The sequence below is a fragment of the Ranitomeya variabilis genome, chromosome 2, assembly GCF_051348905.1.
Source record: "Ranitomeya variabilis isolate aRanVar5 chromosome 2, aRanVar5.hap1, whole genome shotgun sequence".
In the NCBI taxonomy this organism is placed as follows: Eukaryota; Metazoa; Chordata; class Amphibia; order Anura; family Dendrobatidae; genus Ranitomeya; species Ranitomeya variabilis.
The window spans coordinates 388,903,393-388,925,632 of record NC_135233.1 but is presented as its reverse complement, the minus strand read 5'-3'; the positions used below and the strand labels follow the sequence as shown (position 1 = coordinate 388,925,632).

The following is a 22,240-nucleotide window of genomic DNA, read 5'->3' as shown; positions in this document are numbered from 1 at the left end:
CGCTGCCCCCCCAGCGGAGCCGGGGTCTTCAGCCCCAAGCTATTCAGGGGCTGTCACTGCTGGGGGTAGTAGTGCGCCCTTGTCTGGTGACCCTGAGGATGGTGACTTGCAGCAGCGCTTCCTGGACGCCCTGAGGAGAGGGGAGAGTTCTATCAATGTAGAGGGGAGGGAGGTTGATCTGTCTTTCTGGATAGAGAGACACGGTCTTTCCGCCTTCCGAGATAGAGGGGCAGAGACTGTCTGGTCTCTGCCGACACCGGGGCAGAGGAGTAACCATAGGAACGTGGCCCGTCTCCAGTGGGTAAGCAAGGATGCCTGTCCTGATCGGTCAAAGGTTGCTGAGCTCCTGCTGGGGATGGGCTTCGTGGCATATGACATCTTCGCCTTGATCCATCCCTATGGGACCTCCTACTTCGCCTTGAGCTTTTCTGGTCTCGCCATGAGCTGGCTCGGGGCCGCCCCGAATGGCAGGGTTTCCACACTGTAGCAATATCCCGCCAGAATTCGGTCAGGAAGGTGACCGTTTTGACCAGTAACGAGTCACTTTCCTGTGTCGACATCTCCACATGGGTTGGACGATACGGCGACATCGTCGGTATTCCTGAAAAGACCCTCGACGAGCATGGTATATGGTCAGGAGCCTGGACCTTCATGGTGAAATTGAAGGTTTCAGGAAACACCGTTACCCATATCCCTTCCTCAACATTTTTGGGGAGGGACAGGATCTTGATTTTCTACCGGGGGCAGCCTAAGGTCTGTCACAGGTGCGGCAGCCCCACACACTTCAGTGCGCAGTGTACCACCCAGAAATGCGCACTGTGTGGGGACCTCGGCCATCTTGCTGCTACCTGTGGCAGGATTAGGTGTAACTTGTGTGGTGACCTCGGTCACCCGTTCAGTCGCTGTCCGCGTTCCTTTGCCAATGCGGTCCTGAAAGCGGCGAGTGCGGGACAGGCGAAAGCCGGGACTAATCTCGCCGGTGAAGGGACCAGAAGAGGCAGAGAACCGGTGAGGAGCAGGCTGCCGCCATCCAATATCAGGCAGCAGGAGCAGCGCCATGGGAACAGGGGGCAGGGAGTAATGACCATAAACTCTGACCCGGGTGCTTCACTTGCAGCTGAGGATCCTAAAGACGGCGAATTGAATGAGGAAGTCAAGAGACTTGAAAGGGAGGAGCAAAAGGATGCCATGTCTGCCCAGGAACCTTCATCCGGCGACAGTCTGGATGAGGGAGAGGGGGAGTGGTCACAGCAAAAGAAAAAGGGTAACAAGAAAACCACTAAGGATAAGAGGGAGTCCGGGCCTCGAGCCTCCTCATTGGAGTGCGACCCCTCTGACTCCGTAGCCCTGATCCAGGTGCCATTGGAAGGTCCAGCCGCCCCCCCTCTGGTGGATCTCTCTAACCGGTTCCGGGCCCTCCAGGACTCCCCTCCAGAGGGGGGCGATGGGGACCCGGGGCCGGAGGTTGCAGACAACGTTGTTGGGGCTCAGAAGGTCGCTGGGTCTTCTTCTCAGGGGGCAAATACAAAGCCTTCTGGGGAGGGACTAACTCAGGACCACCAGACAAGTGCCAGAGTGTATGTAAGGAGAGAATGGACGAGTCTGTTTGTCTTAAGCGCACTAAAAACTCATCATTGTCAGAGGAAGAGGGTGAAACTGTTGGGGGTGGGAAGAAAAAGGCTATCTAATTCAATCAATCATGATGGCGGCACCCACCCCGTTGACGCTGGCAACCATTAATGTTGCCAGCATAAAGTCAGAAGCGGCAAGGTACACGGCCTTTAATTTTCTCGGCCAACTTGACGCCGACATTTTGTTTTTGCAGGAGACCAGGTTGACCGACCTATCAACTATGCATAAAGCAAGGCGGGAGTGGAGGCACGGGCCCTCCTACTGGTCTCTTGCGGCCGAGCCGTATAGCGGGGTGGCGGTCCTTTTTAAGACCACAGCGGTTGAATGCAGACAATTGATCGAGTTAGAAATGGGGAGATGCTTGATCCTAGATGTCTCCATGGGGGGACAGGAGCTTCGGCTCATTAACATCTACGGTCCCCAGTCCAAGTGGGACCGCAAGTGTCTCTTCATGAAGATCAAACCTTACTTATTTTCGAGTCGGCAGGTGGTCTTTGGAGGGGATTTCAACAACGTCACGAGACCCTGTGATAGAGGAGGTTCCGGAGACCGGCTGGCTTACGATTGTGTCGCACTAAATAGGATAGTAAGTGAGGCACGCCTGGTGGATGTCCACATCCGGCACAACACAGGCCACGTGGGGTTCACCTTTTTTAGAGGTAGTCAGTGCAGGTCTAGATTAGACAGGTTTTATTTGAAGGAGGAGGCAGTTTCCTCGCCGTTGTCGGTTGTGGAGGTGGAATTCTCCGATCACTGTTTGATTATGTTTTCTCTGAGCGTTACAGAGACTCCTCGGATGGGAAGAGGTTATTGGAAGCTGAATTCGTCACTCCTTGAGGAAGAAGCTGTAAGACGGTCCTTTGAGGAATTTCTTCAGAGCCAGGTACCACTGCTGGGCCTAAGTAACACTAAGTCTGAGTGGTGGGAGATGTTCAAACATCGGGTGGCGAGATTCTTCCGGCAACTCTCGAACCTCAGAAGCCTGAACCAAGATCGCCTGTATCAGCGCCTGAGGAGGAAACTCGAGCATCTTGTCTCGACTGGGGGTAGCCGCGAGGCGATCTCCAGTGTGAAATCCTTGCTAAAGAGGTGTCAGTACGATAGGCACGCATCTTTGGTTTTTGAGAGGGACTACGGGAAGTACTACTCGCCCGACCCTTACAGAAGCTGCAAGATGTCAGTGAATAGTAAGATAGTGACAGGGCTGATGGACAGTACGGGGTCCCTGAGAAGGTCCAGATCAGGGATCTTGGAGGTCGTCAGTTCATACTACTCGCACCTCTTGGGAAGGAAGGAACTGGATCGTGACAGGATGTCGGCTTTCCTGGCTGAAGCTGTTCCTGAGCCAGGGGCTGACCTCTCGCTGGGCGGTTTGGCAGAAGCGATCAAAGAAGAGGAAGTGAGACTGGCGATCGATGGGCTCCGGCCCAAAAAATCGCCAGGTCTGGATGGCTTAACATCCGAGTTCTTTAAGACCTTTAGGGACTCTTTGGTCCCCTTCTTGACTCAGGTGTTTAATGAGTGTCTCTCCTCGGGCACTCTGCCGAGATCATTAAGGAGGTCGGCTTTGATCATTTTGTCAAAGGGTAAGGACCCGTCACGCATTGAGAATTGGCGTCCCATATCACTTCTCAATGTGGACAGGAAGGTTTTGGCTAAGATACTCTTCAATAGGCTGGTGAAGTTTGCACCGCGGCTCCTTTCGGAGGCCCAGCACTGTTGCGGTCCTGGCCGTAGCACTTTCAGTGCTGTTCTGGGTGTCCGAGAGGCCGTGGAGCGGGGCAGGGCGGGCCTTTGGAAGGGGTTCTTGCTGACCCTGGATCAGGCAAAAGCCTTTGATCGGGTCGACCATGAGTACCTCTGGTCCACTCTTTTGAGGTATGGTCTGCCTGGAGGGTTTGTGGACTGGCTTAAGACCTTGTATGCAGGGTCTGAGACTTTCACTCTGGTAAACGGGTGGATTGGACAACCTTTCGGGGTGGGATTTGGTGTCCGCCAGGGCTGCCCTCTTAGTCCTTTGCTTTACGCGTTTGCGATCGATCCCTTCCTCAGAAGGGTTGATTGTGGACCGTTGGCGGGGGTGAGGATGGGCGGGTTGGCGCCAGAGGCTATCCTGAGGGTAGTGGCCTACGCGGACGACGTTACTGTCTTTGTTTCTTCGCAAGAGGAGGCGATGGTGGTGATGTCAGAAGTGGAGAGCTACTCGGAGGCATCCGGGTCCAAGGTCAACCAGGACAAGTGTGAGAGTCTCTGGCTGGGAGGCGGGGATCCCACGTTTGATCTTCCGGACACCCTCCCCGAACCCCAAGAACATGCCAAAGTCCTAGGCATCGAATTTGGCCAGGGTGATTACCCCACGAAAAACTGGGAAGGCAGAATCAAGGGTGTCGCCCAAAAAGTGGACCAATGGAAGGGTTGGTCTTTGACCCTGAGGGAAAGGGTTGACCTGTGCAAAGCTTTCCTGCTCCCCTTGTTAATCTACCTGGGCAGCGTCTGTGTCTTGCCGGAGCCTCTCTGGACACGGGTCTACAGTCTGTTCTTCCAGATGTTATGGGGGAATAGACTAAACCTAGTCAAACGGGAGGTCACTTATCGCACGAGGAGACTAGGGGGGTTGAATATGGTAAACCCCGTGGTGTTCCTAGTGAACACCTTTTTGAAAGTTACTGTGGCAAACCTCTGGAAAGAGAGGGCTCCTCCGTGGGTATTCTCCTGCAAGGGATGGCTTCAGCCTTTCTTCCAGGAATGGGAGACAGGGGGAAGATTGAAGGATCTTCGCACACCGCACGGGCATCTCCCGGCTTATGTTACCCCGGTTCTGAAGATGATGCGCTGGTGGGGTCTGGGAATGTGGGAAGTGAGGTCCCTCCCGAGGAAACTCCTTGACATGCGGGTCTTGCTTTCGCATTTTCAGAGACCATTGGTCCTCAAGGACTGCCCGAGTCGGGATCTAGAGGTTGGGTTAAGTTTGTTAAATTCTAGCAGGATCCCCAAGAAGTATTGGGACTTGACTTGGCGCTGCTTCCAAGGTAAGTTGTATGTGAGGGACAATTTGAAGCACAGGAGCTCCGTGGACAGGAATTTTCCCCGTGAGGCTTGTGCTACCATGCTGGAAAGCATGGAGCACTTCCTGCTTCATTGTCCCTTTAATACAGAGGTGTACAACAGGGTGGGCGCTTCCATTGGTTGGCCGCGGCTGGCCACTCTGTCCTATGCCGAGTGGGCCTATGGAGTGTTCAGAGACCTCGGGAGAAGGGACCGAGTTACTTTATTCTTAGTCAGCGCAGTGGTCAGGTACTTCACGTGGAACGCACGAGTTTTAGTTACGACGCAGCGTAAAATCCTCCGTGTAGATGAAGTTTGTAGCAGCATCCTAGGTGCCCTGGTGAAGGTGCGTTCTCTGGAGTGCGAAAGACTGGGTGCCCGGAGGGCGGCCCATCTCTGGAGGGGTTTCTCCTTCGGGGTGCCTTAGTCCGTTAGCGCTCCTATATCCTGGTGGTGGGCTGATATCTTTACACCCTAGGTTTTTGTTTTGTATTTCTGTTCTCTGAATAGAAGGTTTGCAGGCATCGAACTTGAGCCTTGGGTGGTGAGTATGTAGGTTGTGTTCTGTGAAGTTGGTTTATGTATATGTTGTATATAGTGTATTGTATATATTGTATATAGTGTGTATAATAGAGGGTCTTAGTTAGGTTGGGTGGGGGGATTGGGGGGTTCAACGGCGGTGATAAGAGACTGATCTGGCCTGGCCCAGGCTCCGCCTGGGGAAAAACTTTGGGGCCTGATCCTAGCTCGGATAATTCCTGAACTTTGTGGCCAGAGCTGGATCAGGGGTGGCGGGATAGTTAGAGTAGGTGTGTGTGTGTGTATATATATATATATATATATATATATATATATTTAAAAAAAAATAAATAAATAAAAAAAATAAATGAAAATATAATTAAAAAAAAAAAAAATATATATATATATATATATATATATATATATATATATATATATATATATATATACATATAAAAATAATAATAATAATTTGTACTCTGTATTGTATTTAGGTTTGTTGTGGGGTGAATGTGGTGGTGTAAGGGGGTGGCTGTGAGGTAAGGCAGTGGGACCAGTAGGGTTTTGTTGTGTTTGCGGTGTTGTATAATATTTGGTTTAGTATAATGTGTTTATAGTGTATATATTGTATATAATATTGTATATAGGACGGTGTGAATGTAGTTGGGGTTGTATATAGTAGTATGAATGAAGCTGGGCCGGGGGTCTTATATGATTTTATACTATTTATTATGTAACATTTTTACAGGGGTATTCATGTAGTTATGAGTATTTTGTTTGTTGTCTTTTAGTTTTGCTTTATTTTTATTGGAATTTTTCTTTCTCGTCCCTGATTTGTAGGTCATGAACTTTCTCCATTTTGGTTCCATTTCTGGTTTATTTCTTTGTGATTTTTGTCGTTTGTTGTCGTCTGATTGGAGCTTTGTTCTTATGTTTTGTTCTGTGGTGTTTTATTTGTAATGTATCTTGGTTATTGTCATGTAAAGTATTTTTATTTTATTTAATAAAAGACCTGGAGGATAAGACATGATGTAAAAGTAGAATAGTGACTGCAGCTCTGGAGGTGACTGGAGGATAAGACATCATGTAACAGTAGAATAGTGAATACAGCTCTGGAGGATAAGGCATGATGTAACAGCAGAATAGTGATTGCAGCTCTGGAGGAGGAGACATTTTGCGCTCACCCTGTTCCTTATCTGATACAGACTGGCGCCCAGTATTTTCTGGATGTCGTCCTTCTCTTTCTCGGTAAATCTCACTCTGGTCGGTGATTGGTTGTAGCTTTCACTAAAAGGGATTGGAAATATAAATGTATTAAAGGGCCGGTACATTCCATGTAATGAGGAAATATAGAGTTGTACTAATAACTTGTCAGTCCACTTTAACATCTGTGGATAGCGAGCGCGGGGCGGTCGCTCACTGGTTACAAGGGATCACCGCTCACCATGAAGACGCAGCGGGTGACATGTATGATGACATGTATGACAACTGCCCGGCCTCGGCGAGCTCGATGGCGTGCTTCTTCTCCAGCTTCTCATACAGGAGGACGATGCTGGACTTTGGCTGATGATCTCGTAGCAAAATTCTCCTCAGACATCGATTATCAAATTGCTCAAACCTGTAAAATGATGGATGATATCTGTACAATCTGTATACAATCCATAGACGATATCTGTACAATCTGTATACAATCCATAGACGATATCTGTACAATCTGTATACAATCCATAGATATCTGTACAATCAGTATACAATCCATAGACGATATCTGTACAATCTGTATAGGAGCCATAGACGATATCTGTACAATCAGTATACAATCCATAGATGAAATCTATACAATCCATAGACGATATCTGTACAATTTGTATATAATCCATAGACAATATACAATCTATACATTATCTGTAATATCCAATCAACATTTATTCCTATCTATGAACAATATCCACTCAACATTGAGATCAGAACACCCAGAAGGAAAAGTTATGGAAGTCACAGGACGGAGACATCACTGATCTGCAGAAGATGGAAACAACATAATCACAACCTCTAGATCCATCCAGTCTGGAGGCTGAGCATCATGCAGAAATCCCAGCACCTCCGGCCTCGTGCAGAAATCCCGGCATCTCCGGTCCTCGGCTGCTGTCACTGAGGTCATTAATGGTCATTTGAGGAAGGTTCTGCAGCTGATTGTACAAATCATCAGGATCCACTGCTGTGTGGTCACCGCACTGGAGAAGGGGCCGCACCGCTGGTTCTACCACCTCAGAATGTAACGCTGAGCTGTTAGTGCCCCTGGAGCGGAGACTGGAGGGGTCCGGGTACTGGTCTTTATGCCCCCACACATAATCACAGGAGTAGGACCGGTGTTACATTTCCTCGTCAAGGCGTCTTCATGGTGTCACCCACGTGGTCTCTAGACTAATATCCGGATATCAGTGCATCCAACAGAAAAGCGTGACTCCTCATTGAAGAGGACAGCCTCCATTTCTGTCTTACTCTACACCGTGATCACCTGTGAGAGTGGTGGTGTGAGGTTAGTGTTGCACCTTTAAAAGGGAACATCACACCGGTCCTACTCCTGGGATTATGGTGTGGGGGGTTATAATGTCCAGTAACTGGACCCTCCAGTCTTCATTTCAAGTCCACTAACAGCTCTACTTTACAATGATTTGTTGGTGTCCTTAATTGTGCGGCCATTTGTACAGTGTCACAGGAGCCATTTTTCCACATGACACCCCAGGCCACATTTTTCTGGAGTTTCTGTGAATGTTCTGTGTGGCCTCAATTTACTCCGGTGGCCGCAGCGTCTCCCGACTCGTCTGCATGGTGGCAGCATCTCCGGACTTGTCTCCTGTGGCCGCAGCATCTCTGCACTTGTTTCTCGTGGCCGCAGCATCTCTGGACTTGTCTCCCGAGGCCGCAGCGTCTCCAGACTTGTTTCCCATGGCCGCAACATCTCTGGACTTGTCTCCTGTGGCCGCAGCATCTCTGGACTTGTTTCTCGTGGCCACAGCATCTCTGGCTTGTTTCCCGTGGTCGCAGCGTCTCTGGACTTGTCTCTCGAGGCCGCAGCATCTCCAGACTTGTTTCCCATGGCCGCAACATCTCCGGACTTGTCTCCTGTGGCCGCAGCATCTCTGGACTTGTCTCCCGTGGCCGCAGCGTCTCCGGACTTGCCTCCATCAAGCACATTGGGGACATCATTGGTCGGGGATTACACAGGAGCTGCCGGCAGCGGATCCTGGTGATTTATACGACCAACAGCAGAACCTTCCTCAGACGACCATTACTAACCTCAGTGATGGCAGCCGAGGCCGGAGGTGTCAAGATTTCTGCACGAGGCTCAGATTTCAGACTGGATGAATCCAGAGGCTGTGATCATGTTTCATTCTCTTCATCATTAATAAGTATAGACATAAGGCAGCACCATGACAAGACACAAAAAGGATGAACAATAAGGGGCACATAAAAAGTCTCATATTGAAAAAGAGAAGTATCCACTCATAACAGTCCGGGCACATCGGCACCATGACACTATGGTGTAATAATACATCTCCGTTTATTGTGTTCTGTCGCACTACTTCATATTGTGCTCTAAACTGTACAGAGCTGATGGTTACAGTAGAATCGTCCAATATCATGTTGTTACATTACAATTACTGTATATTGGTTAGTAGTATATTGTGTCATTACTTAGTGTCTCCGTATATTGTGTCATTACTTAGTGTCTCCGTATATTATGCCATTACATTGTCTCCGTATATTGTGCCGTTCCTTTGTGTCTCTGTATATTGTGCCGTTACTTAGTGTCTCCGTATATTGTGCAGTTACTTTGTGTCTCCGTATATTGTACCGTTACTTTGTGTCTCAGTAACAGCACAATATACGTTGTCTCCGTATATTATGCCGTTACATTGTCTCCGTATATTGTGCCGTTACTTTGTGTCTCCGTATATTGTGCCGATACTTTGTGTCTCCGTATATTGTGCAGTTACTTTGTGTCTCCGTATATTGTGCCGTTACTTTGTGTCTCCGTATATTGTGCCATTACTTTGTGTCTCCGTATATTGTGCCGTTACTTTGTGTCTCTGTATATTGTGCCGTTACTTTGTGTCTCAGTAACAGCACAATATACGTTGTCTCCGTATATTATGCCGTTACATTGTCTCCGTATATTATGCCGTTACGTTGTCTCCGTATATTGTGCCATTACTTTGTGTCCCCGTATATTATGCCATTACTTTGTGTCTCCGTATATTGTGCCATTACTTTGTGTCCCCGTATATTGTGCCATTACTTTGTGTCTCTGTATATTGTGCAGTTACTTTGTGTCTCAGTAACAGCACAATATACGTTGTCTCCGTATATTATGCGGTTACATTGTCTCCGTATATTATGCCATTACATTGTCTCCGTATATTGTGCCGTTACTTTGTGTCTCCGTATATTGTGCCGTTATTTTGTGTCTCCGTATATTGTGCCGTTACTTTGTGTCTCTATATTGTGCCGTTACTTTGTGTCTCCGTATATTGTGCCGATACTTTGTGTCTCCGTATATTGTGCAGTTACTTTGTGTCTCCGTATATTGTGCCGTTACTTTGTGTCTCCGTATATTGTGCCGTTACTTTGTGTCTCCGTATATTGTGCCGTTACTTTGTGTCTCTGTATATTGTGCCGTTACTTTGTGTCTCAGTAACAGCACAATATACGTTGTCTCCGTATATTATGCCGTTACATTGTCTCCGTATATTATGCCGTTACGTTGTCTCCGTATATTGTGCCATTACTTTGTGTCCCCGTATATTATGCCATTACTTTGTGTCTCCGTATATTGTGCCATTACTTTGTGTCCCCGTATATTGTGCCATTACTTTGTGTCTCTGTATATTGTGCAGTTACTTTGTGTCTCAGTAACAGCACAATATACGTTGTCTCCGTATATTATGCGGTTACATTGTCTCCGTATATTATGCCATTACATTGTCTCCGTATATTGTGCCGTTACTTTGTGTCTCCGTATATTGTGCCGTTATTTTGTGTCTCCGTATATTGTGCCGTTACTTTGTGTCTCTATATTGTGCCGTTACTTTGTGTCTCCATATATTTTGCCGTTACTTTATGTCTCCGTATATTGTGCCGTTACTTTGTGTCTCCGTATATTGTGCCATTACTTTGTGTCTCTGTATATTGTGCAGTTACTTTGTGTCTCAGTAACAGCACAATATACGTTGTCTCCGTATATTATGCCGTTACATTGTCTCCGTATATTATGCCGTTACATTGTCTCCGTATATTGTGTTGTTACTTTGTCTCTCCGTATATTGTGCCGTTACTTTGTGTCTCTATATTGTGCCGTTACTTTGTGTCTCCGTATATTGGGCCGTTACTTTGTGTCTCCGTATATTGTGCAGTTACTTTGTGTCTCCGTATATTGTGCAGTTACTTTGTGTCTCCATATATTGTGCCGTTACTTTGTGTTCCCGTATATTGTGCAGTTACTTTGTGTCTTCGTATATTGTGCCGTTACTATGTGTCTCCGTGGATTGGGCTGTTACTTTGTGTCTCCATATATTGTGCCGTTACTTTGTGTCTCCGTATATTGTGCCGTTACTTTGTGTCTCTGTATATTGTGCCTTTACTTCGTGTCTCCGTATATTGTGCCGTTACTTTATGTTGTGCTTTGCTTGTTATGTTGTTGTGTTGTCTCATGATCTTGGCTGATTGCTATTTTCCATGTTAGGCCGGGGTCACACCTGCATGTGCAATGCGAGAAACTCGCGCATCAATACCCGGCACTACCGCCGGCACACGGGACTGGAGTGTGCGGCTGTACTGTATGTATTTCTATGCAGCGGCACACTCTTGTGACGAGTGTCGGGGATTGATGCGAGAGTTTCTCGTATTGCACACGCAGGTGTGACCCCGACCTTAATGTCTGAATCATCCTTACTTGTCTTTCCAGTAAAGCTGCCCCCCGCGGCCGCACACGTCCTCCATCCCAACGATCAGATGATCCATCAGCTGTGGACATGACACAGGCTATTGTGAACACATCGGACAATCACTACAAGTCTCAGAAAAGTAAAAACAAACAAAAAAAAGAAGAGAGAACAGCAGTACAACAACAGGAGGGAGCATAGTGGGAGTAGTAGTTGTGTGAAAACTGTAGACATAGTGAGAGTCAGCTGTTGAAGGTCTGAAACCTGAACACTGGGTGGGAGTTGTAGTTTTAGTGGAAGCAGAAGTCCTAGTGCTATTCAAGAACATGTACCAGGTGATAGGACCATGATGAGAGTTGTGGTTTCACAATAGCTATACTGTCACAGGCTGGTGGAGCGCCCCCACTGCCGCAGGGCCGAGGGGTACCCGGTACCGGGCCTCTCTGTCTCGGTTCTGGGGTTGTCACGGTGGCTAGACCCGCTCCGTGACCCTGCTGAGGGGTGTCCAGTGAAGATGGAGAGTGATGATGTTATGGTGTGGTGCAGGTCGCAGTGAATAACGAGGACACAGAGTTGCAGTCTCTTTACCTCTTTACTGAAGGCTTCGGGATCCTCAGTCCGGAATACGGTTAACCGGGCTGCTTGAGTCCGGCCGGTCTGATGGCACCTCCAGAGTTCCCTTTGCAGGTGGAAATCTGTGCCTACCTTCTAGCGCTTGTGTGTTGCAGTCCTTCCCTGCTGAGCTTACGGGATAGTCCTCACAACTGTTGTGTCTGTTTCTGAAGTTCCCTCACAACTCGATTATGATGTTCTGTTTCGTCCCCCAGATGATATGGCTAGGACGCACCCGTATGACGGGTGGGCTTGGAGTTCTTCCGGGACCCTAGAGTCGCCCCTCTCCAAATGTTGCCCCCTGTGTCTGCTTAGGTGATTTGGGGTGAGACAGCCCGCCTAGAACTGACTGTCCTGCCATAGGTTTGAAGTAAGGCCTGGAGCTCAATACTTCCTCGGCGTTTTCGGCCACCGGCTGCGCGCCTCAGTAGGATGTTGCCTCGTCTTACAGCACGACTCCTACTGGTGATTCTCCTTGTTGCGTTGATCTCGTTTCTCACTCAGCACAATAAACCTCGCTTCTTGTCCTTTCTTGGGGTACCGCCGCAATGAAGTGCAGGCGCGGTCCCGTAAAGTTCTTTCTGTTCGCTAGGCCTCTGTCAGGATCCCACCCCTGACAGGGACCCCCCTGAATCTTCCCCTGCAACACCCTCTGCCACAGGATGTTGCCTGGTTCCAACCCAGTCAGCTTTCTCTCTAACTTCCTATCTAACCCCCAGTTTTACCAGATTGTGAGGAGTGGCCTAATACATAGCACCCTTAGCTCCCCCTGGAGGCCAGATTGTGAAGTGTATTGGTGTCTGTGATACCTGGTCAGGTGAACTCCTTCAGTGCCATCAGACGTACCAATGCCCCCCTTAGCGGCGGAGCATCAATACTGCAACGACCAGGACTCTGGGGCGCTGCACTCCCCCCCGGTTAAATCCAGTACTCCTGGACTTGGAAGAAAACAACAATACATGTCAGCAAAAAGACATACAATTTTTGAAATGCAATAACAAGTAAATTTGAACAAAGCTTCCCTTTATGGGAGGTGAGGACACTTGAACATTACAAACATGGTTAAATATTTTAAATAACATACTATAAATAACTTCTCTTACCCAACCGGGTATTCTACTTCTACTCGCTTTATTGGTCCTTATAAAATTTTGGAAGTTCTTAACCCGGTTTCTTTTCGTTTGGATCTTCCTGTGTCGTTTGCCATTCACAACGTGTTCCATAGGTCTTTGTTGCGGCGGTACGTTGTGCCTGTGGTTCCTGCTGTTGAGCCTCCTGCTCCGGTGTTGGTTGAGGGCGAGTTGGAGTACATGGTGGAGAAGATCTTGGATTCTCGTCTCTCTAGACGGAGGCTTCAGTATTTGGTCAAATGGAAGGGCTATGGTCAGGAGGATAATTCCTGGGTGGTCGCTTCGGATGTTCATGCGGCCGTTTTGGTTCGTGCCTTCCACGCTGCTCATCCTGATCGCCTTGGTGGTCTTGGTGAGGGTTCGGTGACCCCTCCTTAAAGGGGGGGTACTGTTGTGAACTATACTTCTTGGCTCCCTCTTGTGGTCACTAGTGGTTTGGCACTTTGATTGTCCTTTCCCAGGTTGGTACTCACCTGCTTCGTTAGGCCTGGGGTGTTGCTATTTAAACTTCCTATTTAAACAGTATGCCAGGCCAATAAATAGTTAATGCATTGCTGAAGTGGGATTAAAAGAAAAGAAGTTCTGAGTTTTTTGTTGTTTTTTTTTGGAATTTTTTTTTTCTTCCTCCCCTTTATCTCTGAGTGGCTTGAAGCTTGCTGCAGACATGAATGTTCAGACCTTGATTACTAGTGTGGATCAGCTTGCTGCACGTGTGCAGGGCATACTGTTATGATCCCAATGGCAGGGGACCTCAGAGATTACAGCAATGTCTGCAAAACATAAATACCAGCTCATAGGGAAGTGGTAACTAGGCTGACCATATCAAAAACCAAACTGCAATATTGCGGAATCCTAGAAACACTTACTAACCTAAACCAAACAAGGATCCCTAAAATATAACCTTTATTAGGGTAATTAAAAAATAGACTTTATTATTCAATAGTTATTAAAAGTAAGAAGGCATACAATGTACCTAAACCACCCTGTATAATACACTGATTCAACCTACCTAGCTGTGGAGGTAGGCACCCTACTTTACCGCGCCCCCACTCGTCGAAGACTAGCCCTGTTGTTGCCCTAGGGCTCCCTATAATACAGGAAACCTGATAAGCACTGCAACAGATCACTATGGTGACACCTACCTAACAGTGGAGGTAGGCACCCTAAGTTGTCGCGGTAGGCGCCCCCACTCCGCGGCGGCTAGCCCTGGGGTCCCTTACTCGCCCTACAATCAGATGAAAGATATATGTCCCAATACACCACACGAACCCGTGAAAAGACAAAAACAGAAAAAAATGACCAACATAACCAGAAAAAATCATCAAAACTGAACCAAAAAATGTAGATACATTTCAGACCACTGTAACCCAGAAGGATGATTTATAAAAAATGCTGGTTAAATAAACAGTAGACTGATACGTCCCATACGGGATCACAGGTCACTAGAGTGTAACAATATACCTTAATCCGAATAAATATTTATATACAGTTATAGCATCTGAATACCTTCCACAATGCAAGTATAAAAAATGCTATCAGCATTCCTCTATTGTCTTAGAGAGGTATGGCCTTATCCTGCCATATAGTGCCCAAAAAGTACAAGGCTGAGAATTATATAACACTTGAGACTCTAATAATCTGATAGGTTACTGGCTCAGTGGCCAGAATCCAAACTGTCAGCACTGGACAAGGGTAAACATAAATAATATTAAGAGAGAAAGATTTATAGGCAGCAGGGACATATTAATAACCACCAGTGACTCATTGTTGAAACTTAACATTACAGGTTCAGTTCTAAATGTTAAAGCGCTCAACAATCCTACTGATGTATGCAAATAGGTGCAATTGCACAAAATATACTTATCAGCGTTTTGGAAGTTCCCATTTTGTTCGTCCCGCTTCTGCCCAAGATGCAATGATCAACTCTCTCAAGTAGTCCCCATACAATGTCCAGAAGCTGATTGTCTCAATGGTCAACTCTCACAAGTAGTCCCCGTCCAATGTCCGACGCGTTTCCCCCCCTTTTTCTTTGGGGTATAACGGGGGTTCATCAGGGATAGCACAGCCACATATGCCGATAAGGAGATAGAGGAGCTGTAAAGATAGGATCCACTCACCATGTGCCCCTTTTAAAAAGAGCCGTGAGTTAGCATCCCCGGCGTCCATGCCACATGGAGTGTGCGTCATCAATATGCGGCTGGGTATTCATTTAGTGCAGTGGCGAGCCGGAAGTGAAAAGTACCGAACCCGCAGTGTACCATCGGCTCTATAGGCTACTTAAAAATGGCCAACTGCACCGCTTCTCAGCCGCATGAAGTGCGCGCCATCAGCACGCACAGAGACCTGCACAAAAACTGGCGACGGGCCGGAAATCACATACTAAACGCTAGCAAAATGCACTGAGTTCGATTGACTACAAAAAAATGGCCGACAGCGCCGCTCTTGCGCATGCGCTCGGCTGTCTTGGGGAACTCACACAGTCTCAAACCGATCGCTCCGGAGAGAGATAATACCGGATACTTTTGATAGTTCCTCCAGCGTAATAGACATTAAAGAGATCATTATATAAAGGGGTAAATATCACATGGAAAGTAAATAATGACCTAAACATTCGGAAAAATGGAACAATCAATGAAAAATAAAGTCAAATATACAGAGATAATATACAATGGGTCATATTTAATGACCCTAAAGAATATACGCATATCAATATACATGGCTTTAACAGACCAATAGAACTAGGGCTAGATGAAACTACCAAAGGACAATTGTTCATTGAGGCCTACTGGACTCATAGATTTCAATAGATAAATCCATCTACATTCACGTTGCAGGATCCTTCTGTCCCAATCCCCCAACCTGACTGATGGTGCAATCACCTCGATAACCTTAAAAGATAGTGAGCTCAAATCCCCCCCATGCACCGTATTGATATGGCGTGCAACTGGTGTATCTCGACCATGTCTGATATCTCCCAGATGTTCGCTAATGCGAACTCGAAGTTCACGTTTGGTTTTCCCTATGTAGTCCTTATGACAAGAACATGTACATAGGTATACCAGACCAGTCGTTCTACAATTAGCAAACTGCCTCATTGAGAAAGTCCTGCCTGTGGCCGAGCTCTTAAAGGTTTTTGACACTTCAACGAATTTGCAAAAGGAACAGTGTCCACATTTGTAAGTCCCCGTCGATCTATTCATCAGCCAGGTGTTCTGTCTTTTTGGGGGGATAAAGTGACTATGGACTATACTGTCCTTGATAGATCTCCCCCTACGGTATGTGATCGACGGGTGTGGAGACACATAGTTACCTATCTCAGGGTCAGATTTTAAAATTTGCCAGTGTCGCTTAAAGATATCATATACCCTCCTGGACTGGTCATCAAAGGTCCCAATGAGCCTTGTAATTCCTGAGCCATCCACATGGGGTCTAGGTACCAATAGCGATGTTCTGCTTGAGCCTAAAGCAGCAAAATATGCGGAATCTACTACATCACCTGGGTATCCCCTATCACAGAACCGATGTTTGAGTTCTTGTGATTTGGCTTTAAAGTCACTCAAGGAGGAACAGTTCCTGCGAAGTCTCAGGAACTGTCCTTTCGGGATACCTCTTTTTTGCGGGAAAGGGTGGTGGCTCTCCCATCTTAGAAGGCTATTTGTGAGAGTTGACCATTGAGACAATCAGCTTCTGGACATTGTATGGGGACTACTTGAGAGAGTTGATCATTGCATCTTGGGCAGAAGCGGGACGAACAAAATGGGAACTTCCAAAACGCTGATAAGTATATTTTGTGCAATTGCACCTATTTGCATACATCAGTAGGATTGTTGAGCGCTTTAACATTTAGAACTGAACCTGTAATGTTAAGTTTCAACAATGAGTCACTGGTGGTTATTAATATGTCCCTGCTGCCTATAAATCTTTCTCTCTTAATATTATTTATGTTTACCCTTGTCCAGTGCTGACAGTTTGGATTCTGGCCACTGAGCCAGTAACCTATCAGATTATTAGGCCATGTTCACACGATCCTTTTTTTTATCCTTTTTTTTTCAGGTCCTGATTTGGAAAACCCGCTGTGCAGGGTACAGTACAATGTTACCCTATGGAAAACAAAAACCGCTGTGCCCACTATCCTTTTTTTCTCAGGCAAATCTGCGCGGATTTGCCTGCAGAAAAAAAGAAGTACCATGTCACTTCTTTCTGCGGATTCAGCTCCTGTTTTCAACAGGCACCAATAGGAAAGTGCTGTTGAAAACCCGCAGAGGAATCTGCAGAAGAAACTGCAGGAAAATCAGCAGTGCAGTTTTGCACTGCGGGTTTTCCAAATCAGGACCTGAAAAAAAAAGGATCAAAAAAAGGATCGTGTGAACATGGCCTTAGAGTCTCAAGTGTTATATAATTCTCAGCCTTGTACTTTTTGGGCACTATATGGCAGGATAAGGCCATACCTCTCTAAGACAATAGAGGAATGCTGATAGCATTTTTTATACTTGCATTGTGGAAGGTATCCAGGTGCTATAACTGTATATAAATATTTATTTGGATTAAGGTATATTGTTACACTCTAGTGACCTGTGATCCCGTATGGGACGTATCAGTCTACTGTTTATTTAACCAGCATTTTTTATAAATCATCCTTCTGGGTTACAGTGGTCTGAAATGTATCTACATTTTTTGGTTCAGTTTTGATGATTTTTTTCTGGTTATGTTGGTCATTTTTTTCTGTTTTTGTCTTTTCACGGGTTCGTGTGGTGTATTGGGACATATATCTTTCATCTTTCCTGATTGTAGGGCGAGTAAGGGACCCCAGGGCTAGCCGCCGCGGAGTGGGGGCGCCTACCGCGACAACTTAGGGTGCCTACCTCCACTGTTAGGTAGGTGTCACCATAGTGATCTGTTGCAGTGCTTATCAGGTTTCCTGTATTATAGGGAGCCCTAGGGCAACAACAGGGCTAGTCTGCGACGAGTGGGGGCGCCTACCGCGGTAAAGTAGGGTGCCTACCTCCACAGCTAGGTAGGTTGAATCAGTGTATTATACAGGGCGGTTTAGGTACATTGTATGCCTTCTTACTTTTAATAACTATTGAATAATAAAGTCTATTTTTAATTACCCTAATAAAGGTTATATTTTAGGGATCCTTGTTTGGTTTAGGTTAGTAGGCTGACCATATACCTGATCCTAGCACAAAACACTAACAGCAGCCGGGGAACGTGCCTACGTTGATCCTAGACTTCTCGCGCCAGCCGGAGAACTAACTAACCCTATCAGGGAAAATAAGACCTCTCTTGCCTCCAGAGAAAAGACCCCAAAGTAATACAAGCCCCCAACAAATAATAACGGTGAGGTAAGAAGAAAAGACAAACGTAAGAATGAACTAGATTTAGCAAAGAGAGGCCCACTGACTAATAGCAGAATATAGTAAGAAGACTTATATGGTCAGCAAAAAACCCTGCAAAATATCCACGCTGAATATCCAAGAACCCCCAAACCGACTAACGGCGTGGGGGGAGAATATCAGCCCCCTAAAGCTTCCAGCGATAACAGGAATCACATTTTGTACAAGCTGGACAAAAAATATGAACAATGCAAATGATCAAAAGTACGAAAGCAGGACTTAGCTTATCTTGCAAAGAACCAGGACCTGCAGACAGGAGCAAACAGAAGTGAACTGATTACAACGATGCCAGGCACTGGACTGAGAATCCAGGAAGTTTAAATAGCAACACCCCAGGCCTAACGAAGCAGGTGAGTACCAACCTGGGAAAGGACAATCAAAGTGCCAAACCACTAGTGACCACAAGAGGGAGCCAAGAAGTATAGTTCACAACAGTATCGCCTGAATCCTAGACAGGCTCGTTGGTCATTGTTTTTCTCTCGTTTTGACTTTGAGGTCTCATACCTGCCTGGTTCGAAGAATGTCAAGGCTGATGCTCTCTCTAGGAGCTTTGTGCCTGACTCTCCTGGAGTCTCGGAGCCAGCTGGTATTCTTAAAGAGGGAGTAATCGTGTTGGCCATATCTCCGGATTTGCGACGTGTGTTGCAGAGATTTCAGGCTGGTAGACCTGACTCGTGTCCACCCGACAGACTGTTTGTTCCTGATAAATGGACCAGCAGAGTCATTTCCGAGGTTCATTCCTCGGTGTTGGCAGGGCATCCGGGAATTTTTGGTACCCGAGATTTGGTGGCTAGGTCCTTTTGGTGGCCTTCCTTGTCACGGGATGTGTGGTCGTTTGTGCAGTCCTGTGGGACTTGTGCTCGGGCTAAGCCTTGTTGTTCTCGTGCTAGCGGGTTGCTTTTGCCCTTGCCCGTCCCGAAGAGGCCTTGGACACACATTTCCATGGATTTCATTTCTGATCTTCCGGTGTCTCAGGGAATGTCTGTCATCTGGGTGGTGTGTGATCATTTTTCCAAGATGGTCCATTTGGTACCCTTGCCTAAGTTGCCTTCCTCTTCCGATCTGGTTCCTTTGTTTTTTCAGAATGTGGTTCGTTTGCACGGCATTCCGGAGAATATCGTGTCCGACAGAGGATCCCAGTTTGTGTCCAGATTCTGGCGTTCTTTTTGTGCTAAAATGGGCATTGATTTGTCGTTTTCATCTGCCTTCCATCCTCAGACTAATGGTCAAACGGAGCAAACTAATCAGACACTGGAGGCTTATTTGAGATGTTTTGTTTCTGCGGACCAGGATGATTGGGTGACCTTCTTGCCGTTGGCTGAGTTTGCCCTTAATAATCGGGCTAGTTCCGCTACCTTGGTTTCGCCATTCTTCTGCAACTCTGGTTTTCATCCTCGTTTCTCCTCGGGTCATGTTGAGTCTTCTGACTGTCCTGGGGTGGATTCTGTGGTGGATAGGTTGCAGCGGATTTGGAATCATGTGGTGGACAACTTGAAGTTGTCACAGGAGAAGGCTCAGCGTTTTGCCAACCGCCGCCGCGGTGTGGGCCCCCGACTTCGTGTTGGGGAATTGGTTTGGTTGTCTTCTCGGTATGTCCCTCTGAAGGTTTCCTCTCCTAAGTTTAAGCCTCGCTTTATTGGTCCTTATAAAATTTTGGAAGTTCTTAACCCGGTTTCTTTTCGTTTGGACCTTCCTGTGTCGTTTGCCATTCACAACGTGTTCCATAGGTCTTTGTTGCGGCGGTACGTTGTGCCTGTGGTTCCTGCTGTTGAGCCTCCTGCTCCGGTGTTGGTTGAGGGCGAGTTGGAGTACGTGGTGGAGAAGATCTTGGATTCTCGTCTCTCTAGACGGAGGCTTCAGTATTTGGTCAAATGGAAGGGCTATGGTCAGGAGGATAATTCCTGGGTGGTCGCTTCGGATGTTCATGCGGCCGATTTGGTTCGTGCCTTCCACGCTGCTCATCCTGATCGCCCTGGTGGTCTTGGTGAGGGTTCGGTGACCCCTCCTTAAAGGGGGGGTACTGTTGTGAACTATACTTCTTGGCTCCCTCTTGTGGTCACTAGTGGTTTGGCACTTTGATTGTCCTTTCCCAGGTTGGTACTCACCTGCTTCGTTAGGCCTGGGGTGTTGCTATTTAAACTTCCTGGATTCTCAGTCCAGTGCCTGGCATCGTTGTAATCAGTTCACTTCTGTTTGCTCCTGTCTGCAGGTCCTGGTTCTTTGCAAGATAAGCTAAGTCCTGCTTTCGTACTTTTGATCATTTGCATTGTTCGTATTTTTTGTCCAGCTTGTACAAAATGTGATTCCTGTTATCGCTGGAAGCTCTAGGGGGCTGATATTCTCCCCCCACGCCGTTAGTCGGTTTGGGGGTTCTTGGATATTCAGCGTGGATATTTTGCAGGGTTTTTTGCTGACCATATATTTCTTCTTACTATATTCTGCTATTAGTCAGTGGGCCTCTCTTTGCTAAATCTAGTTCATTCTTACGTTTGTCTTTTCTTCTTACCTCACCGTTATTATTTGTTGGGGGCTTGTATTACTTTGGGGTCTTTTCTCTGGAGGCAAGAGAGGTCTTATTTTCCCTGATAGGGTTAGTTAGTTCTCCGGCTGGCGCGAGACGTCTAGGATCAACGTAGGCACGTTCCCCGGCTGCTGTTAGTGTTTTGTGCTAGGATCAGGTATATGGTCAGCCTAGTTACCACTTCCCTATGAGCTGGTATTTATGTTTTGCAGACTTTGCTGTAATCTCTGAGGTCCCCTGCCATTGGGATCATAACAGTATACGCTGAATCCACTAAAGACCTTCTTATAAAACGCTATAAGGCTAATCAACTTTTCTTCATTTTTCACCTTTACATCTGCAGGACCGCCTGTCTATCTGCCCCAGGCCTACCGCCTCTCGCTCTGTTGCAGGACCGCCCCATCTCTCATCCGGGTCTACTGCCTTTCTGCTACTATACACAGTATAGAACTTATCAACCTTCTCTCAGTTCAAGATCACCGAGCCATCTCTGTATGGCTCCTAGGAGGACCCACCGACTAACCCCATACGGGTTCACTTCCTGTCCTCATTCTCTAACACATCATTAAACATTTCTTATAATCAACTGACTGACTACATATAACTTTTACATGTAAGCATTATTCGACTTTAAGTGCTATTGGTGAACGTCCCCTTTAAGAGGGGACCAAGTCTCTTGGAGGTAGTGCAACTTCTCAAGCTGCAAGTTCGTATACAGCAAGGACTTCGGTACTGTCTCCAGGAACGGTTTCTTCGCAAAGAGTCCTTTTCTTTGTAAAACCAGTAGAGGGCACCTTTAAGAAGGTGCAAACTATTTACAATAAGTTTGTAATCATGCAGTGTTCATGATCCAGCAGTTCTTTTCAACAATGATGAACGAGAAACAAAAGCAAAAAAGGCAAAAATAGGGATCCCGGGTAAACTAAGGGATCCCTTTAAGAGTTAACCCTAGTCGGGTTGAAGCAGCAAGAAGACACATAGAAAGACGGACAGTTAACTATATACAAGTGATGAAGCATTCTTGCTTACTCAGTTTCTGGCTGAGCAGGAGGCGGCCTCCTTCCGGGCCTCGCCTGGCAGACGGGTCGTGGTGGCGTAACAAGGGCCGGTCCTGGCCTCAGCAACGACAGGATTCCTCTTTGGGACACCCTCCTCAATCGGGAGCGACCACGACTCATAAGCACGCGGTGGGTCTGGGTTTCCTGGGGCTCCGCGGGGGCAGGTTCCGTCACCTTTTCCGCAGGGGATTTGTCCTCCGGCGTCCCGGCAGCGGCTTGGAGTGCGACGCACCGCTGGACGCCCCGAGCCACCCAGCCGACCTCCCTCCTCCACCGAGTGTAGGTTACTGCATCCCCGGGCTCCAGGTCGCGGTCGTACCTTCCTCCGCAGGGCTCCACTTCTTTCCGGTCAACACGGACCTGCAGCGGCTCTCCAATCTCT

General features: G+C 47.1%; 1 protein-coding gene across 1 annotated transcript in view; it reads right to left on the bottom strand.

The window, feature by feature from the left end:
• The window catches only part of LOC143809501 (sodium/hydrogen exchanger 2-like), an 82,370-nt gene that overhangs the window by 7,476 nt on the left and 52,654 nt on the right, over positions 1 to 22,240 (bottom strand). The window contains exons 7-9 of the mRNA XM_077292580.1: positions 11,153 to 11,223; positions 6,641 to 6,814; positions 6,381 to 6,483 (exon numbers count right to left, since the gene is read on the bottom strand). Coding sequence (XP_077148695.1) covers positions 6,381 to 6,483; positions 6,641 to 6,814; positions 11,153 to 11,223 — 348 coding nt within the window. The remainder of the gene's footprint in view (positions 1 to 6,380; positions 6,484 to 6,640; positions 6,815 to 11,152; positions 11,224 to 22,240) is intronic.